This window comes from Ambystoma mexicanum, chromosome 4p (assembly GCF_040938575.1).
Source record: "Ambystoma mexicanum isolate Mex_15411 chromosome 4p, UKY_AmexF1_1, whole genome shotgun sequence".
Taxonomy (NCBI): Eukaryota; Metazoa; Chordata; class Amphibia; order Caudata; family Ambystomatidae; genus Ambystoma; species Ambystoma mexicanum.
This window is the reverse complement of record NC_090927.1, coordinates 64,241,563-64,262,196: the sequence shown is the minus strand read 5'-3', so window position 1 is coordinate 64,262,196 and position 20,634 is coordinate 64,241,563. Positions and strand designations below refer to the sequence as shown.

Here is a 20,634-nt window from a genome sequence, read left to right as displayed (position 1 = left end):
AGGCTTTGCAGACAATCTGAAAAAAACCTGTGTGTTCTGTCAGTGGCCTGTTTTGGTTTCCGCTTTCCCCCTTCCATCAATCCCTTCATCCCGTCGTCCTCTACAGCAGACAGGGTTCTCCTCTCTCGCCATCAAAGTTCAGAAGCTTCTGGACCTGTGGGCAGTAGAACGAGTCCTTCCGGCGGAAGACGGCATGGGTTTCTATTACTGCATTTTAAGTGCTGATCCAACCAGGCTGGCCTGCACACTATTTGGGACCCGTCAGATTTCAATATTCACATTGCCTAAGAAAGATTCAAGGTGATCACGTCCATGCAAATCTGCCCCGCCTTCTGATGGACGATTGGCCCTGCATGGTAGATCTTCAAGATGCATACCGGCATATACCAGTATGGCCCCAATTCCTCAAATATCTTCATTTATAGGTAGGGGGCAACCACCTTCGGGACAGAGTCCTCCAGTTTGGGTTGAGCTTGGCGCTTAGTCTTTACAAAGATGATGGCTGTACTAGCAGCTTTCCTCAAGCTTCAGGGAGTCATGTCTATCTGTATTTGGACAACTTGCTCACGTGCTTGTTACGCCCAATGACCGGCCCAGCATGGACTGATGAGTGGCTGTTACTGGTTTCAGTCAGAAGAGACGATGGGTGTTTGGAGAGAGGGAGAAAGGGGGCCTAGGTCTTGGAGTTGTGCATGGACTTTGTAGGTGCTCACCTCTTAGATACTAATGCTGCACTGGATAAAATCTGCTGTATTGTGGACTAGGGAGTCTTCTGTCTCTGGGGACCCTGTGACCCCAAATCCAGAGCGTGCCCAGAGATTCTTGACAGTGAACAGACAAGTGGGAATAAACATATAGGTTTTCAAGGTTTGGGTCCTAACGTTCATCAACAGCACTAAGTGCCCCAATTGGAGATCTTTCCTATAATAAATCTGCTGCTCTTATCCATGCAGTCATTCAAAATCGAAAGTTCATGGATTTATGTATAAGGTTGAATTTCTCCACCAACGAAAGCAAGAGGTGAATGCTAAATAAATGAGACCTTTGTGTGTTTGAAGTTTCCAGGATTGCTTTCTCAGTTATTGCTGATCATGGTGGCGAGTCACCACATAATCCTCATCGCTGATGACAAACACTATCCTTCTGAAATAAGGGAAGGTAGAGTTTAATTCGCAAGTAATGGTAAAAAAAAAGAAAACTTGTTAGGGGAACATGTGCAAAAGGCACAGGAACAAAAGGTTAGGCAAAATTTGGTGAAAAAAGTGGAATTATGCTACACCTGGTGCTCTGGACTCTAATAGTATGCGCTTTCCCAGCTCAGCTTCACAGGCTCCCTCGCCGGTTGTCATGTTTTGCACATGCTGCACTTCACTTTGGACAAGGATATTCTGATGATAAAAAAATAAGTGTGGTGGTGAATGTCATTGTCGGGGCGATTCATCATTTTTATGATTCACCCCTTCTCTTAATGAGACCCCCAGCACTTTTTGCTGGACTTTTTGACCTTTTTCTTTAAATCCTGAATGAGTGAAGCCTGTTTTGCTAATTTATTCTTATGGGCGCTACCTTTTGGAACTGTTCAGTGTTTAATTTTTGCAATGGAGTCTACTTTCCTCCATATCTCTTTTAAGGCATCTGCACTTTACCTTTGCAGCACACTGCTCCTTATGGGCAGTGCTGCTGGGAGATTCTTTTCTGTATACTAGAGTAACTCCAGTTCTAAGAATGGAGATATTTTAGTATCTCTCCTAAAACTTTATAGTCTGAGAGATTGGCAGTAGCCCCTTTCTCTCTGGTCTAGTGATTTTCCTATCACATAGACAACCTTCTAGTTATGGCTGGTGGCAGTGGATGTGTTCTACTAACTATTGTGGGAATTTTATACAGCAGTCTGTGTCCATAGCCGGGTTTTGCACAATAGGGTCACCCAAGTCCTAACTTGGTGGCTCCTTTCTTTTTTTTTCACCATTTCTAGCGTGGTTGTTCTTGGTCAGCCCTTCTACCGTCATGGGAGGAGGAGGCCTGGGTGAGTGTGTTGCTTTTGGCGAGAACCCTAGGGTGTCCCTGTCTAGGCTCCAGTGTGTCTGGGCAGGCAGGGAGTGGGGGTGGAGGTTTTCACTCCCCTGCCTTGTCTGCCTGAGTGGCTGAATGGAACTAGCTCCGACTGGGGGTCTGGCTGTCCTGATTGGACAGCCACTCGCCCCTTTATGAGATTGCGGTGTTTTGAAAACTGTATAAAAGGTGAGGTCCCTGAGGTGAAAGGCAAGTCGACTTCTGGAAACAAATAACCGAAGATTACCAGAGACGCCTGCAGACCCTTTGCAACACAGTGAGCGACCACTGCTGTTCTGACCCAGTTTTCTGAGCGACAGGAACTCTGTAGAGGACAACTCCTTCCCTTTTCTGGTCAGAATAACCAGTCCTAAGACTAACTTCAATCAGAGCCATCTCTCGAGGTGCTGTGCCTCTCCAGAGGTGCGGAACCCCAATACCAGGAGACCTCTGACCCAATTGCAGTGCATCCTCTTGGAAAGGCTGTATCCGTCCAAGTCTTTGAGCTTCAGGTGAACCCACAGAGACACAACTCGACCCGTCCAAGTCCCCTCAGCAGAGTGCATGAACCCGAAAAAGATTGTCGGGGCGAATCACATACTTTGCGGTTTTGGCACCTTTTCCACAGCACCAAGAGAGTAACCCGAGAAGATGGTGAAAGCTGTATCAGAGGTCCTCCCTCAACACGGCTGCTGAGATATCCCATCCGTTGTCCTGCCTTTCGAAAAAGACCAAGGAATCCAGAGGTCGAGTTCAGCGCTGCCACATCAAGAGGAATCCAGCCACGATCTTTACTTCAAACCTAAGGTAAATCGGGGGGGGGGGAGAAAGGTATTGATTACCTTGATCTGAAAAGTCGCTTCAGAGCATTGGAGTGCACGTAGAGGTAAGAGGCAACTACCTCTTACCTCCGAACCAATGCGGTGCTTGTGTCCCTTTAGCGAGTCCTTTAACATCATAGACAAGAAAATATCCACAGGGCTTTTTTTTGTTCTGCTTCTTGTCAAGACTACTGCCTTTAGCCAAGGTTGCGTTTTGGACCTTAACATACTTGCTGTGCGAAGAAACTGTCTCTAGAATTTTAAGTCTTGCTAGTATAACACCAACCAACTATTTTCCTTCCCAAAAGCCACTATTTTATATTTGTATGCAGAGTAAATGTCTTTACCATGTTTCTGCCAAGATTCGGGCGTGTGCGTTTTTAACGATAAGATGGAACTGTCATTACTGTCAAAAGCTTTAACAATGGTAACCGCAAGCAACTGCAAACTAAGCAGTGGCCTTTGATGTGCATTATTAACTAGGTTCAGTGTACTTGCCTACAGCTCATATCGTCCTTATGATACGCCCGACTGCTCTGCCACTCTACCAAGGTTCCATGAGTAGTACAGACTGATACTAAGAGTTGGGTATCTACAAACCATTATGATAGTTTTGTACTACCTTCCAGAGCACTTTGGGGAAAACTCCCCCCAACTGTCATGGAAGAGCCCCTCCTTCACAGACCAGATTCAGCCATTAGATTGAAATGCTCTTTGTATTACCGAGTGTTGTGTTGGCATCTAACAAATAATCGTTTTCACGCTGTATCTTTTTAAGCAGACCATAGCTTCTTTGACCTGTAGCCCTTTGAGTATGACTTTTTAGGTAAGGGTTCTGGTAGTATTGATAAACCTACAACTGTGCTTTTTGTCTAGGTGTCCATTGCTTTCAATGACGTTGCTGCCTACTTCTCGGAGGAGGAATGGGGCAGACTAGAAGAGTGGGAGAAGGAATTATACCGGAGCGTGATGAAGGAAATCCATGGGGCCCTTATCTCTCTGGGTAAGAATTATTCTTCTGGTGCCTTCATCAGGGACGTCCGTTCACACCCACCTTGGGGGAGGGGAGAACAGTAATAACATCATTTCACCCCAATGGCATCAGAGGATGCAATCACAATAACTTACTGTAATGTTAATAGAGTAACAGAAGGTTACTTATACAGGTAGTAGTTTGCCGACTGGTTATGCTAGAGTGAGATCCATGATGGCTTAAGGGCACTGCTGCTGTGATATGGCCAGTTACTGTCATCTCAGACTTCTATAGCGATTAGTCTTTACAAATTAGGCCTCGTGCCTAGGTGCTAATTTGTATGCCCAGATGGTGTTTTCTTATGCAGGTGGGGACAGTAAGTTTTCCTAGGCAAAGCCCAGTCTAGATGGTCCTATCATATACCAAGTGGAGTGCGATACACCCAGGTACAGCCAACATATCTTACTCAAAGCCGTTTCATTTTGTTAGGTGTCTAAGATCTTTCAACTCAAGCGTTAAAAAGGAACTTGCAATAGGGACAGTCTTAGCACATCTAATTCATGCAACACCTAGCTTATATATGTGTATATATTTCTGAGGCTTGTGGAATCTGCTTAGATCACATGCTGTGCATAGGCCGACATCTAGTGGAAGCTGCGGAGTATTACAGTTTGTTTTTCGAAACTCGAAAAAAGGGCGTCGACACAGGGTGTGCCAGTAATACTATCCCTAGTGTGACGTCCACTGTACCCATGATCCCTCACCCGTCTAGGACCCTCAGATTGTTGAAGCACTTTGCGGAGTTCCCTGGCCTTAGCCATACTTTTGCTAAATATTGTTAAATTTACCCATTTCTCCACCCCAACGTCGAGTCACAGAACTTCCACACTCGACGCCGGCCCGGAGAAGAATTCGACCGTCGACAGCTGCACGACGGATTTGGGCCTCGGAAGGCTTCTGGCCTCGGCCTGGGCCTCGGAAGGCTTCTGGCCTCGGCCTGGGCCTTGGAAGGCCGCTGGCCTCGGCCCTGCAATTAGGGAGAGTGGGGGGTGGACATACTCTACACTCTTTTGGTATATAGGTACATTCTTATATATTCCTACACTTACAAGCCCGCTGCCACAAGGTGCGTATGGAGGGTACCCCTTTCCAATTCTGCCCCAAGTGCACCCGCAAGTACCCCTGGGTCGACAGGCACGCCACGTGCAATCTGCTTGCCGAGGGACCACCCTGAGGCGAACTGCAGAGCGTGTAGTATGTTTAAACCCAAATCACTTAAGGACCGTTCGATCAAGCGTTGGGCCCACCACGCCAGGCATCGAGGCCATGACAGCGGAGGGCGCCTTCAACGATGGTAGCAACGCCGTGCTTTCGGACAGCGAGGGCATTATGGCGGCGAAAGACAGCCGAGCGCAAGTCCCCAACCTCGGAAGGTCGTCCGGCAGGGCGGCTATTTGGAAGACCCCCAGCGACACAAGCGCTTCCCACAGCACTTCCACAAAACACATGAAGTCCAACCGGGACTCGACGTGCACGTCGAGTTCTCGGAAAGAGGCACGTAGAGAACGATCCGAATCGGCGTCCTCTGGGCGTTCTCGAGTTCTCGATGAAGATCGCTGCATGACTGCAGGCAATCATCCACTGTTGCCAAGAGTGCCTCGCTCCCCAAGGTAACGGAAGTTCGATCGTCGGAGGACGAAGCCGACTTCCATCCCCAGACCGCACTCCAGGAGTCGGCGCCCGCAGACCGCGTTACGGCAGCCCCCGACCCCCTACCTCCACACTCGAAGGATAGGGACACTACCCCCGAACCTAGACGCCAGGCGTCGAAAGGCTCCAAAGGGGCGAAAAAACGGGGAAAACACTCTTCCACTCATGGGGAGGTGGGAAAAACAGCAAAGGAAGCAGCCTCTGCCTACTTCCACACCTTTAAAACACTCCACTCCTCATAGACAGACAAGTCCAAGTCTTCTGCTATCACAAAGACCCCTGCTCAGACCACCAAGTCTAGTCAGGATAAGTCAGAGAAACTTCCAGAAAGAGTCATTCCCAGTTCTAGAGAATGGTCTAGTGATGACATAGATAGGGTCATGTCAAGGATGTCATCATTGGCACATTTTTACGCTAAAAACCCTGAACACTTTCTCTCTTATACTCCCGATGGGTCAGCACCCTCAGGCTCTAAGGATCCTATACCTCCAAGTAAAAAGTCCCGGTTTGAAACACCAACACGGTCTTCGGACACCTTCTATGTACAGCCCTACTCTCAGTATCAAGGAGAGACATCCTTTTGTGAGGATCCAGATTTGGGCATGTTGGAAGAACAAACTGGTACGGGCTACTATGGGGATGATGAGGACCAAGAAGAGGATGAGGACGACCCGGAAACCTACAGAGTAGATTCCCCGTTAGAGAAGGAACCCCCGGTTGCCGACTCCCCTGTCGACAACCAACCTCTCCTAAATGAAGTTCTGTCTCGAGCAGCTGAACATTTCCACATTGACACCCAGGGTGCTCAAGAGGAGAGGGACTTTGCTGAGGAGTTAATGGGAGAAAGGAGGCCTGTTGCTTAGGCCATCCCTATCCTGAAGTCTATTCCGAGAAGAATAGAGCCTTCACTCGTAAATCCGAACCTCACCAGGGCAGTGAACCCCAGGATTGAGAAACTTTTCAGGGCAGCCCAATCAGACCCACTGTATATAAGGGGGCATCTGAAGCCGACTCCCTGGTTGTTACAATCCCCGTAAGAGGGCTGGAACACCCTTGTTATCGTCCGAAGCTCCTCCTGACAAGGAGAGCAAGAAACTGTATGGTTTGGGCAGGAAAGTAGCCTCCACTTCCGCCTACCAGGCAAGGATTGCCAACTCCACCACCCTGTTGGCCAGCTACAACTGCCATCAGTGGGAAGAAGTCGCGGCACTCATAGACTCCGCCCCAGAACTCTTAAAGAGCCAGTTGGCACAAGTTTCTGCAGAGGGAAGAGCCGTGTCCGGTTGCATTTTAAAAGCAACCTTTGATGCCGCGGATAATGCCGGCAGATTGATAGCAGAAGAAACTGTTATCAAGAGACACGCTTGGTTACCGCAGTCTGGATTCAAGGCTGAAACCCAAGCATCATTGTTAGATAAACCGGTGGAGCCGGATCTGTTTGGTAAGGCGGTCGAGGACGTGCTGAAAAATGCCAAGGACGAGTATGAAACACTCAAATCCCTAGGCAAACTAACCAATAAACCCCCTTATCTCAGAGGGAAAGGAAATTCTCCTCGCCCACGCGGCCAAAATTCCCAGAGAGATCGAACTATTCCCAGGTGCAGGGTACACCGTGGAGCAATAATAACCAACAGTCTACCCAGGGTTACGGCAGGGGTAATAAAAGAGGACGTGGAAAAGGTAGTGGCAGCCCCAGCAGAGGAGGCGGCACGCCTCCACCAAAACAGTGACGCTCCGTTCAGGGTCCCTTCTCATGCAACCCCAGTAGGGGGACGCATTTCCAACTTCACCCAAGCTTGGGAAGGGATCACATCAGACAGATGGGTGCTGTCCACAGTATCCACAGGGTACTGCATAGAACTGTTAGAGCGTCCCCGAAACCATCCTCCACAACAAAAAATACATTCTCTGGACCACCAGAAGATCCTCCTCGAGGAGATTGTCAATCTGCTAGCAAAGGACGCGATAGAACTCGTCCCGGGACACCAGGTAAACAAGGGTATTTATTCAACTTACTTCCTTGTGCCAAAAAAAGATCTTACAATGCGCCCAGTATTGGACTTGCGGCCTGCAAACAAGTATGTCAAGCCCTAAAAGTTACGCATTACTACTCGCCAGGAGGTAATCCCCCTCCTAAAAAAAAAAAAAGGGGGGATTACATGGCAACATTGGACATGCAAGATGCCTATTTTCATATTTCCATGTTCCCAGCGCACAGAAAGTACTTGCGCTTCAAGGTGGACAGTCGGCACTACCAGTTCAAGGTACTGCCCTTCGGGATAGCTTCGGCTCCAAGGGTATTCACCAAGGTACTGGCGGTGGCGGCAGCACACCTACGCAGGGAGGCAATCCGGGTGTACCCTTACCTGGACGACTGGCTCATCACGGGGGAGACCCCAGTAATTTGCAGAGCAAACATTCAAAGGACAATCGACCTCCTCTTCGAATTGGGCTTCTCAATAAACGAGAAAGTCATGTCTGGTGCCAAGCACATCCAAACAGTTCCTAGGAGCTATCCTAGATACTCAAGAGGGGTTGACCTTTCCTTCCGAGGAAAGAATTCGGAATATACTGCTGCAAATTCCGCAATATCAGTCCGGTCGCCAGATAACGGTACGCAAAGCAATGCGTTTGCTGGGCATGATGGCGTCATGTATTTACCTGGTCCCCCACGCGTGCCTGCGCATGCGTCCCATGCAGGAATGGTTGGCGAAACAGTGGTCTCAGGCAAGTGTTCAGTGGGACGATCTAGTGGTTGTTTCGCCAACACTTGTACAAAGCCTTCACTGGTGGACAAGAGAGAATCTGTCCAAGGGGAAACCCTTTTACGATCCCGAGATACAGGCGGTAGTCACAACCGATGCATGCCTGACAGGGTGGGGAGCTCACCATCTCCACCACACAGCTCGGGGTCTCTGGTCGCACTCAGTGGCCAAGAATCACATCAACCTGTTAGAGCTTCTGGCAGTATTCAGAGCACTTCAAGCGTTCGATCCCTACCTGTTAAATCTGTCAGTGCAAATCCGGACGGACAGCACTACAGCCATGTTCTACCTGAACAAGCAAGGAGGGACTCGGTCGCCAAATCTGTCCAAGCTTGCCCAGAAAATCTGGATATGGGCACTCAGACGGAACATCTTCCTTTCATCGCAACATGTTCCAGGGGATCTCAATTCCCTAGCGGATGCTCTGAGCAGAGACCCCCTCCCAGAGGAAAACGAATGGTGTCTACACAGAGAAGTCGTAGAAGATATCTTCTCTCAGTGGGGTTTCCCCACTATAGACCTATTCGCCACAAGCGAAAACAACCATGCCCAGGATTTGCATCCAGGTTCCCCCAACCAGACTCCCAGGGGAACGCCCTGTGGATGAACTGGTCAGGGATGTTTGCGTACGCTTTTCCACCAACTCCTCTAACCAGGAAGGTGGTCAGCAAGATGAACAGAGAATCGATGACACTCGTCCTAGTTGCTCCCATGTGGGCAAGACAACCGTGGTTCCCACACTTACACAGATTGGCGGTGTGCGAACCCGTCAAACTTCCGGCCTGGTACAACTTACTGTCCCAGCACCAAGGTCAAACGGTGCATCCTCAACTCAATGAACCTGGCAGCATGGCTCCTGAGGTCAGAGTTCGGACATCTCGATTTACCACAGAGGTGTATGGACATCCTAAAGGAATCTAGGAAACCTAACACGAGGCACTGCTACTTTGACAAATGGAAGAGATTTGTTATCTGGTGCCAGAATAAACAAATCAACCCAGTTGATTGCACTCCTTCCACTATTGTTACATACATGCTCCAGCTGCTGGATGCAGGACTGGTTTTTAACTCACTGAAGGTACACCTGGCAGCCCTGTCAGCATACACCACTTCCCATAACAAGGTGTCGTGGTGGAAAGTACCAGTAGTTAAAGCCTTCATGGAAGGAGTAAAGAGACTTCACCCTCCTATTTCAAACCCACCACCAGGATGGGACCTTAACGTTGTGCTATCTAAGCTCATGGGCCCCCCATTCGAGCCCATGCCCAAAAGCAGTCTCAAACACCTGACTTGCAAAACGGCCTTCTTAGTAGCAATTACATCTATAAGAAGAGTCGGTGAAATTCAGGCTCTGTCAGTGCAAGATCCCTTCTTTACTGTCAATAAAGATAAACTGGTTTTACGCACACACCCTAGGTTCTCACCTAAGTTTATTTCCAAATTCCACGTGAACCAGTCCATCGAGCTTCCGGCTTTCTTCCAAGACCCACAAAGCTCGGCTGAGGTGAAACTACACACACTAGATGTCCGTAGGGCGGTCCTCTACTATGTAAACAAAACCAGACCGCTAAGGAAAACAGATCAGCTGTTTGTCTCCGTAGCTACAGGCAGAGAGGGGGGATCGCATCTCTAAAGGTGCCATCTCTAAGTGGATTATTAACTGTATCCAGCCGTGTTACTCACTTTCTGAAAGAACCTTGCCTTTCACGCCTAGGGCCCACTCTACAAGAGGCATTGGGGCCACACTGGCTTTCATTGCAAAAGTTCCTCTTGACACCATTTGCAAAGCAGCTACTTGGAGCTCTATTCACACTTTTACTCAGCACTACTGCATTGACACTCATTCCAAGGCAGATACACAAGTGGTTCTAAGACATTTATTTGCTCATGACCCTTCTCATATCCCACCTCCTCAGGTACTGCTCGCTAATCTATGCACAGTATGTGATCTAAGAAGATTCCACAAGCCTCAGAAGGGATATATTACTCACCATAATCGTATTTCTGATGCTTGTATCTGCTTAGATTCACATGCGACCCACCCTTCCTCCCCTCTGAGAGAAGGCGCATGGATGCTTGTAGTCTTACCTTTCTATCTATCTGCTTGGATTATCTGTACTCGCGCTACTCTTCATGCTACCTCTTGTCAGAAAAAATACAATCTGAGGGTCCTAGACGCGTGAGGGATCATGGGTACAGTGGACGTCACACTAGGGATAGTATTACTGGCATGCCCTGTGTCGACGCCCTTTTTCGAGTTTCGAAAAACAAACTAATACTCTGCAGCGTCCACTAGATGTCGGCCTATGCACAGCATGTGAATCTAAGCAGATACAAGCATCAAATACGATTAAGGTCAGTAATGTATCATATATATATATATATATATATATATATATATATATATATATATATATATATATATATATATATATATATATATATATATATATATATATATATATATATATATATATATATATATTCATATTCTGAGGCTTGTGGTTTTTAGAATCACACGCTATGCAAAGGCCGATAACTAGTGGTAGTCGCAGAGTATTGCATGACTTGTTTTCGAAATTCATAAAGGGACGTCGACTGACCATGTTTGTAATTGTAATACTATCCCTTTTGTGGTGTTCATTTTACCCATGGTCCTTCATGCTTAGATGTCCCTCAGATTGTTTCCATCGTCATAGTCACTCGAGTGTTGCAGAGGTTCCTGGCTAACAGCATTATTATTATAAAGTTATACAGTTATAATGTCCATTCTGATATTTGTGCGCCCATCACTTCAACGACCATCCTTCTGCGACATTTGATGGACAGCTCCAGTTACCATCTTCGATGGGAGATCCTCGACTCTTGACGAACGTTGACTTGGACCTACACCAGGCCCACACTAGGATCTCACCAGGCTCTGGGCTCCCACAGTAGGGAGCAGGAGGGCAGTCATTTACTCTTGTACCTAGAGTATGCCTTTTACCTTTACACCACTTTCCATTAATCGTTAAGCTGCCTTTGACATCAGAAATGGAAAATACTCCATTTAAATTTTTCGCGTCCTGCAACCGCAAATATCCCTGGAAGGACACGCACTGTGTGTTCAATCATTGTCTTCCTAGAGACCACGCAGAAAAACACTAAGTCGTGTAAGCTCTTCAAAACAAAAACATTGAAGAACCGCCTGCATGCCATGCAGGCCGAAGCGTCCAATGTAGCAGGCTCCAAAGAGTCAGACGACGATCAAGGCCGCTACAGCGCACATGGTGACGCCAAAGACTATCGGGGATCTGTGGGTTACCACATGCTAGTCTCTGCCTCCAGTAAGGAGATGGCGGCCCTGTGACGGAGACTACACCCATGACAAAAGCACCCACATCCATCATTGCACTAAACACAGAAGCGCGAGCAATACGCCGATCACGTAGTTGTGGTAGGGGGGGGGATAGGAGAAACACAGCTATGTGGTGTGGAAAGAGGAGAAAACCCTTTCTACCAAGCGTCCATTGTCCTCAGGTTCCTCAGTCTCGATCACTGCAAGACATAATTTCCAAACAGATGCTGAGTAAGCCCATTACTGACTGCTCTTAAAAAATTGCTCTTTCATTTGTTTGCAGAATCTGAAACGGCAAAAATTAAACTCAACGAAAGTTTCCGGTATGTCAAAAATTGCGAAATTAAGGTTAAAACGCCCTCCAATGATGCTTCTTAAACCAAAAACATCAGAATCTGTAGTTATTCCGAACCCCATAGATGCTACGTCACAGGAGAAACCTTACACACCCTCCAAAACATCTTTAACAGAGGCTTTGCGTCAGGAGAAACATGCCTCTTGCCCAAAGCCCTCTCCGTCGGGGTCAAGCCCATTTCCAAAATCCACTGAGTGGACTACAGAGACATTTTAGAAGATCATGAAACTTGTGTCATGGACAGACACCCAGAAAAGTTCTTCCACCCACAGGGTAGTGTGGAACCACCTGCTAACAAGGTTAAACACCAAGTACTTCCTCAGCTCAGCCTATACCTAGTCATAGTCAAGACACTTCGGATGCTCTTTACGTCATCGACCCGCACACAGCATTGCGATCAGTACTCGCAGGATGACCAATACACCCAGGACCAATTTTATGATGACCCAGACATATACATATTACCATTTCCAGATGACAAAGACCAGCCAATTCGGTACAATAAACTGCTAAATCAGACCAACATTTGATAATTGATACCCAAGAAACGCTACAAGATAAAGATTTTGTAGACATTTGGGAGATGAAAGAGCAGCAACACAATTCAGTCCCTTGCTCCAATCTGTACAAAGGCGAATCCAACTGTCTTTACTCAACTCATACATTAACCAGAGACGTTAATCCTAGGATTGATTTTTCTTTTAAAACCTGCTCCAACTGATCCCCTCTACATTAGAGGACAGTTAAAACCAGACAACTTTGTGGTAACGACCACATGGAAAAGGACAGGCACCCTATTCGCATCCGCAGAGGCAACCTGGGCAAAGAAAGTACATTTATACAATGGGCAGAAAGGTGGCAACATCGGCAGCGCTCCAAACATGCATTGCTAACAACAAAACCCTATACTAGCAATTTACAATTGTCATATCTAGGACACTGTTCCCACACCGTTAAAATCGCAAATATTAAAGTCAGCCTGCGAGGGTAAACCAGTTGCCAGCCGCACCTTAAAAAATAACTTGGACACAGCAGACCGGGCTGGGCACATTATAGCTGAAGTAACCCTTCTAAAACGCCATGCATAGCTGCGTCAATCAGGTTGCAAATTGTAAATACAGGCTGATCTGTTGAACATGCCAGTTGAACCCAACGGTCTGTTTGGTAAAGCAGTCGATGATGCACTTAAGACTGCAAAAGAGGATCATGAAACCTTAGTTATTGGGTCAGACCATCAACAGCCCTTTTATAAAACAGGGAGTGTTTAATACATGCCGCTCCTTTCGCAGGCAAGGATACCCACATTCAATGGGTTAGTCAGGAAAAATAGTCTTCCTGGTGTTATTCACAGGTTCAATCCACCCCTTACCAATCCAATTTTTAAAAGGGCTGTAGAAGGGCTGGAGGTAGAGCCTTCACTGCTACATGCTCCTCTCCCTCGAAACAATGACATCCCAGCACAGGTTTGCTCCCATGCAACACCAGTCGGAAGTCACATTGGTCAATTCAGCCATGCATGGGATGGGATCGCATCCGATCAGTGGGGGTTATCGACAATGGCGGGGGAACTCTGAGTTTTTAGAAAAACCCCAGGATCATCCTCAAACACTGTAAAATGTCACCACAACATAAGAAGATACTGCTAGAAGAATCAAGTACCTTCTTCAGAAAGGCGCAATAGAGCTGGTTCCAGCTCACCAAGTAAACAAGAGTATCTATTCACTGCACTACCTTATGCCAAAGTAAAATTTAACTATGCGCCATGTGTTAGGCCTGCGTCCAGCCAACACATATGTTAAACCAGAAAGGTTTTACATGCAACACTACAGGAGGCAATTCCGCTCTTAAAACAGGGGAATTACATGGCAACATTGGACATGAAAGATGCATACTTTCATATTTCAATGTTGTCAGTGCACAGAAAATACCTCAGCTTCCAAAAAGCAAACATACACTACCAATTCACGGTACTCCCCGTTGGCATTTCATCAGCACCAAGGGGGTTCACTGAAGTACTAGCAGCAGTCGCAGCACACCTTCCAAGGGAATCCATCCCAGTGTACCCGTATCTCGACGACTGGCTCATAACAGGGGAAATGCCACAAATTTGCAAAAACACCCAGGCAACTATCAGTGATGTTCGAACTGGGGTTCTCAATCACAGAGAAAGTCAAGTCTCGTCCTGAGTCAGGTTAAAACATTCCTGAGAGCAATTATAAAAACACAACATTTTCCCCCCTCAAATGAGAGAGTACAAATCATGCTGTTCCAGGTATCTCACTATGTAGTCAGTCCTCAGATAGCGGTACGCAAAGCCAATGCATCTGCGTGGGATGATGGCTTCTTGCATTTATCTGGTACACACGTGCGGCTGTGCATGTGCCCGGTGCAAGAATGGCTAGCGAAACAATGGTCTCAGGCAAGCAGTCTGGGATGATTTTAGTGGTTGTTTCGCAAACCTTAATACAGGCTCTACGCTGGTGGACCAAAGAGAACAGGTTAAATGGGAAACCTTTTTGCAACCCACCAGTGCAGGCCACTATGTCTCCTCACTCTCAGGGTGGGGAGCACATTACCTTCATCACACTGCACACGGCATTTGGACACAGACAACAGCAAAAATACACATTAACCTACTAGAACTACTAGAAGTCCTCAAAGCCCTCCAAGCATTCCACCAACATTTAGTAGGGGCAGACAGTTCTAATATTCGCAGACAGTACCACTGCTATGTTCTTTCTCAACAAACTTGGTGGGACCCTCTTTAAGTCTGTCCAGGTTAGCCCCAAAGACTTGCAAGTGATCTCTCAAATGAAACATTTACCTAGTGTCACAGCACGTTCCATGGGAACACAATTCACTAGCAGACACTCTAAGCAGAAGTCTACAGCTACCCGCAGAACATGAGTGGCAAATTCATAGTTCTGATTTGTTAATCTGCTTAGAATCACATGCTGTGCATAGTCCGACATCCAGTGGTCACTGCAGAGTATTGCATTTTGTTTTTCGTAGTCGAAAAGGGGACGTCGACAAGGCGTGTCTGTAACACTATCCCTATAGTGACGTGCAGTGTACCCACAATCCCTCACGCGTCGAGGTCCCTCAGATTGTTTTTTTCCGCCCAGATATTGATCGCCTTTACGCGGAGCTCCTCGAGAGACATTGCAAATATTCACTCGACCATTTGGTCGTTATTAGATATTCACTCGACCTTTGGTCGTTCTTTAACGTTAGGTTCCTCCTTCGACAAAGCTGTTCTCCGCTGACAAGATCTTCGACGGCTGTGCCTTCGACAGAGGAGACCATTCGGTGTTGCCGAACACATGGTCTGGCCTCGGCAGCCTCAAACAGTAGGGAGAGTGGGGTCGTGGGACATTTCTTGCTATCTCTTTAAGAATGCCTTTCTCTTTCCCCACCTTTTCCTTCAGGGTTGTTATCACGTCTGTCCGTTCCCTCAGCTATGGAGAGGACACCCTTTAGGTTTTACCCATGCTGCAAGGGCAAATTCACCTGGAAAGACTAGCACAAACGGTGCAACCGCTGCTTGCCCCTCGACCACAAAGAAGACGGTTGTGTGGCCTGTAAGCTTCTTAAGCCTAAGACTTTAAAGGACCGCAGGGTCAAGAGGTGGGCAGCCTATGCCATGTCTAGGTCCGATTCCTCACCCGCCGCCGAAAGTGGCGAGGAAAGTGATAACCCGACCTCCGCATCGGAGGTTGTACACCTCTCTAGGGAGCGGTCACGCTACTCGTCTGTCCCCGGCCCCGACAAGCTCGGCTCACGCCCTGCTTAGGGGGATGAACACCCCGGCGACACAGATGCACACAAGCACTCGCATGAGCACATGGCCCACAGCTCTTCCTCGTCGAAGACGAAGAAAGCATTAGCGCCAACGAAGACACAGGTCCTACTGGCGGCCTCCACGGACCGTAAGGGTCCAAAGCCCCCCTCGCAACCGCGACCAGCGACTGGGCTACCCCCAGATATAAGGGCGCCATCACCAAACCGCCAGACGCTGTGCCCCGTCAGCGAGCGTCCGTCGGCGTAGAGGACGCGACACCTGTAACGTCGAGGCCAGAGGAACCCTCGACAGACCATTTAGTCGTCGAGAGCCTGGTGCGTATTGTTTCCACCGATAGTCAGACGGACGGCGAAAGAGACGCCGAATACCGCTCGCAAGGCCAGGGAAACGCCGAAAGGGATGGATGGAAGGAAGGCAGGAACCGCCCCCTCGGTCGAAAGGGACTCCTAGCCTACTAGAAGGCTTTTCAGAAGGCGATGGGAGCTTATCCTCGACGTTATGAGATAGGTCAAAGCGTTTACAGGCCGAAAGCCTTCCCTTTTCCCCCCCAGATCGCTCTGGGCTACCACAAGGGACCTTGGAGAGACTCCAATTTTGCATGGACAAAATGGAGAATTTTATGTATACCCAATACCTGCCCACACCCAAAAGACCAAGAGGGGGGCCTCGGGAGGATCCTAGGGCTAAATACCCTAGGCTGTTTAACCCCCCACACGGGGATCTAGAGTTGTATGACCTCACTGAAGAGGACTCCCACTTTCATGAAGATGAGGAGTTCTTAACTAACGAACAAGAACAAAACATAGACCAGGAAGGTTTCGATGATGACCCAGACATGGGTGATGTGGGGGTTTTGAAGAAGATCCAGAAGAAGGTGCTTCACAGCCCTGGCAGTCCCCATCAGCGTCTACAGACCCTGACGCCCTAAACCTGCCCCCCCCCCCAAGACTCACCAATCAGGAATACGTCACCTATAGATGAGCAACCTACCTTTTTAATGCACTACTACGCAAAGCAGCAGTGCATTTCGAAATCGAGACTGGGGAAATTTCTCCTGACATAGACTTTGTGGAAAAGATTATCAAGGAGAAACCCCCTCTGTCAAACCATTCCCCACCTTGCCTCACTAAAGAGACAAATCATTCCTTCGCTATCTACACCCGCATTGGTCAGAGGGGTCAACCCAATGATAGAAAAATTGTCCTTCTCCATCGGTCCCGTTATACATCGGGGGCCACTCAGTACCGGACTCCCTAGTAGTAACAAATACAAGAAAAAGGGCTGGGGTCCCGCTATCAACCAGCGAGGCCCCACCAAATAAAGAAGGTAAAATGCTGGATGCCCTAGGTAAAAGGATTACAGCCTCGGCTGCCTTTTCCACTAGAATTGCCAACAACTCCTTGCTGGCGAGTTATGCCGATGCCCAATGGAGCAAACTCGGCTAAGACAATGAGGAGGTACCAGAATCCCCGCAAAACCCGGCTTCTGGCCACGGTTACTGAGGGAACCTTAGTCAACCAGAGCATCATTAAGAATACTCAAGATGCTGCAGAAACGGCTGGCCGTTCCCTAGTCCAAGGAATCCTCCTCAAACGTCATATCTGGCTACGTAATTCGGGGTTTAAACCCGAAACACAAGCATCTCTCATTAACAAACCAATGGAAGATGCCAACCTCTTTGGGAAGGTGGTGGATGACGCACTAGAGACTGCAAAAAAGGAATTTGACACCATTAAGACCCTAGATCAGATTTCAAGGCCTCCCAACAAGCGAGGTTATGGAAACAGATGCTTTTTTCAAGGCCAACGCCAACATCATCATCATCATCATCAACAGCAGCAGTACTCTACAGGCAACTGGTCCTCGAATCAAGGAACCAGTGGACAATACACCCACAGAGGACTGCGTTGTGGCAAGGGAAGAGGTCGGGGTTCCACCCCTAGAGGTTCCCAAGCAACCAACACCAAATGACCCGAAGATTCGGGTCCCCTCCCATGCATCGCCGGTCGGGGGCCGGCTAACATCCTTTCTTCCAGCATGGGAGGGAATAACATCAGACCGCTGGGTACTATCAACCGTAGCCCGTGGCTACTGTATAGAATTCAACCGCTCCCTAACGTACAGACCCCCAAGGGGACGACGCCTGTCACCAGAACACCTCGCCATCGCTCTTCAAGAAGTGGACCAGCTACTAGAAAAAGGAGCTATAGAGGTTGTGCCTCTATCACAGGTAACGGAAGGTATTTATTCAGTGTACTTCCTTGTACCCAAAAAGGATTTAACCATGCGCCCTGTACTACATCTGCGCCCAGCGAACAAATTTGTAAAACCTCAAAAATTTCGTATGGTGACATTACAGGAAGTAATCCCCCTGTTATCGCAAGGGGATTACATGACAACACTGGACATGAAAGATGTATCCTTTCATATTTTAATGTTGCCAGCGTACAGAAAATACCTCGGGTTCATGGTAGAGGGCAAACACTACCAGTTCAGAGTGCTACCCTTGGGCATAGCGTCAGCGCCAAGGGTATTCACGAAAGTAGTGGCAGCGGCCCACCTGCGCAGGTTGTCCATCCCAGTATACCCTTACCACGACGATTGGCTCATAACAGGGGATTCTTATGAGACATGCTTCCCTTTTGTTCCAACTGGGCTTCTCCATCAACGAGAAGAAGTCCAGCATAGAGCCCAGCCAAATCAAACAATTCCTAGGGGCTCTAATTTCGAACGAAGGACGCCTCGTCTTCCCCTCCAACGAGAGGGTCCAAAATATGCTGTTTCAGATCCCTCAATATGTGGCCGCTCGAGAGGTGACGGTGCGCAATGCAATGCGTTCTGTATATATTTGGTACCTCACGCGCGACTGCGCATGCGTCCAATCCAAGAGTGGCTCAACAGCCAGTGGTGTCAGGCCAGCGGACAATGGGACGATCTAGTGGTGGTCTCGCAGGCCTTGCTTCTCTCGCTACGGTGGTGGTCGAAGGAAAACCTTGTCATAGTGAAACCATTCGCCACCCCTGCAGTGGAGGCCACTCTAACCACAGGCATCCCTCACAGGATGGGGGGCTCACCTATCCCATCAGACTGCACACGGAGTTTGGACTCCGAGCATACCATCCAAACACATAAACTTGCTGGAACTGTTAGCGGTCTTTAAAGCACTGAAGGCTTTTTAGGCACACCTGCAAGGGAAGACAGTGATGGTTCTCACAGACAGCACCACAGCTATGTACTATCTGAACAAGCAAGGGGGCACTCACTCTCCAGGACTGTCCAAGCTGTTCCAGAACATCTGGAAGTGGGGTCTCAAACACATGTTCCTGTTGTCACAACATGTACCAGGGGAACTGAATCTGCTAGCAGACGAACTCAGCAGAGACTTCCCTCTACCCGCAGAGTACGAATGGCGGTTACAAGAAGACATCGTTTTTGACGTCTTCACACAATGGGGATTCCCAGAAATAGATCTGCGCAACTCTGGAGAACTCCCAATGCCAAGATTACGCCTCCATGTACCCCCAGAACCAATCCATGGGGAACGGTCTATCGATACCATGGTGAGGGAAATTTGTTTACGCTTCCCCCCCAACCCCTCCCCCCCCAAATCCCCTTCTCAACAAGATAGTGCACCGGGAACCAGTCACCATGATACTAGTGGCCCCCATGTGGGCCCGGCAACCATGGTTCGCTCACCTGATGGAGATGTCTGTCTACCCTGCCCGTACAACATGCTGTCACAGGACAAGGGCAAGACACTACACCCATGCCCACAGAACATGAACTTAGCAGCATGGCTCCTGAGATAATAGAATTTGGTCATTTACAACTCCCGCAGAGATGCATGGACATTCTCAAGGAAGCTAGAAAGCCTAACACTTGTCACTGTTCTTCTAGCAAGTGGAAGAGATTCGTCATATGGTGTAGAAATAAGAGCATCAACCCGGTTAACTGCTCTCCCACACAAATTGTTCTCTACCTGACTCACCTACTAGACTCAGGATTAGTGTTTAATTCTATTAAGGTTCATTTGGCTGCACTTTCCGCATTCACCACTTCTCAACTTAAAGTGTCGTGGTGGAAAGTCCCAGTTATTAAGGCTTTCATGGAAGGAGTTAAAAGAATACACCCTCCCATAGCTAACCCAGCTCCCGGATGGGACCTAAATGTGGTACTAACCAGGCTCATGGGCTCACCCTTCGAACCCATGCACAGAGCAACGCTTAAGCACCTCACCCTTAAAACTGCTTTTCTAATAGCTATCACCTCCATCAGGAGAGCAAGTGAACTACAAGCGCTATCTATTCTAGACCCCTTTGTAGCAGTTCACAAAGATAAGGTGGTTCTACGCACACACCCTAGGTTTGCACCTAAATTCATTTCTAAGTTCCATGTGAACCAATCTATAGAACTACCAACATTCCTTCAAAACCCTTCAAACATGGGAGAAAAAAGCCTGCATACACTGGATGTGCGTAGGGCTGTTATGTTTTATATGGAAAGAACTAGACCACTGAGAAAGACTAATCGGTTTTTTGTCTCGGTGGTAGCAGGAAGAGAAGGAGATGCAGTTTCAAAATCCACTATATCTAGATGGATCGTACAATGCATCACCCTCTGTTACGCTCTTGCTAAGAGAGAACTACCCTTCAAGCCAAGAGCACACTCTACTCGAGGCACTGGGGCTTCCATAGCATTCATTGCAAATGTCCCTCTTGAGTCCATTTGCAAAGCGGCAACCTGGAGTTCTGTACACACCTTTACAAAACACTACTGTCTAGATGCCCACTCTAGATCTGATTCACAGGTGGGACAAGCA

The 20,634-nt window shown here is 48.1% G+C and overlaps 1 protein-coding gene across 9 annotated transcripts in view; it reads left to right on the top strand.

The window, feature by feature from the left end:
• The window catches only part of LOC138452992 (zinc finger protein 383-like), a 700,934-nt gene that overhangs the window by 170,982 nt on the left and 509,318 nt on the right, over window positions 1-20,634 (top strand). For all 9 annotated transcript variants that reach the window (XM_069605389.1, XM_069605385.1, XM_069605380.1 and 6 more), the window contains exon 3: window positions 3,750-3,876. In XM_069605389.1, coding sequence (XP_069461490.1) covers window positions 3,750-3,876 — 127 coding nt within the window. The remainder of the gene's footprint in view (window positions 1-3,749; window positions 3,877-20,634) is intronic.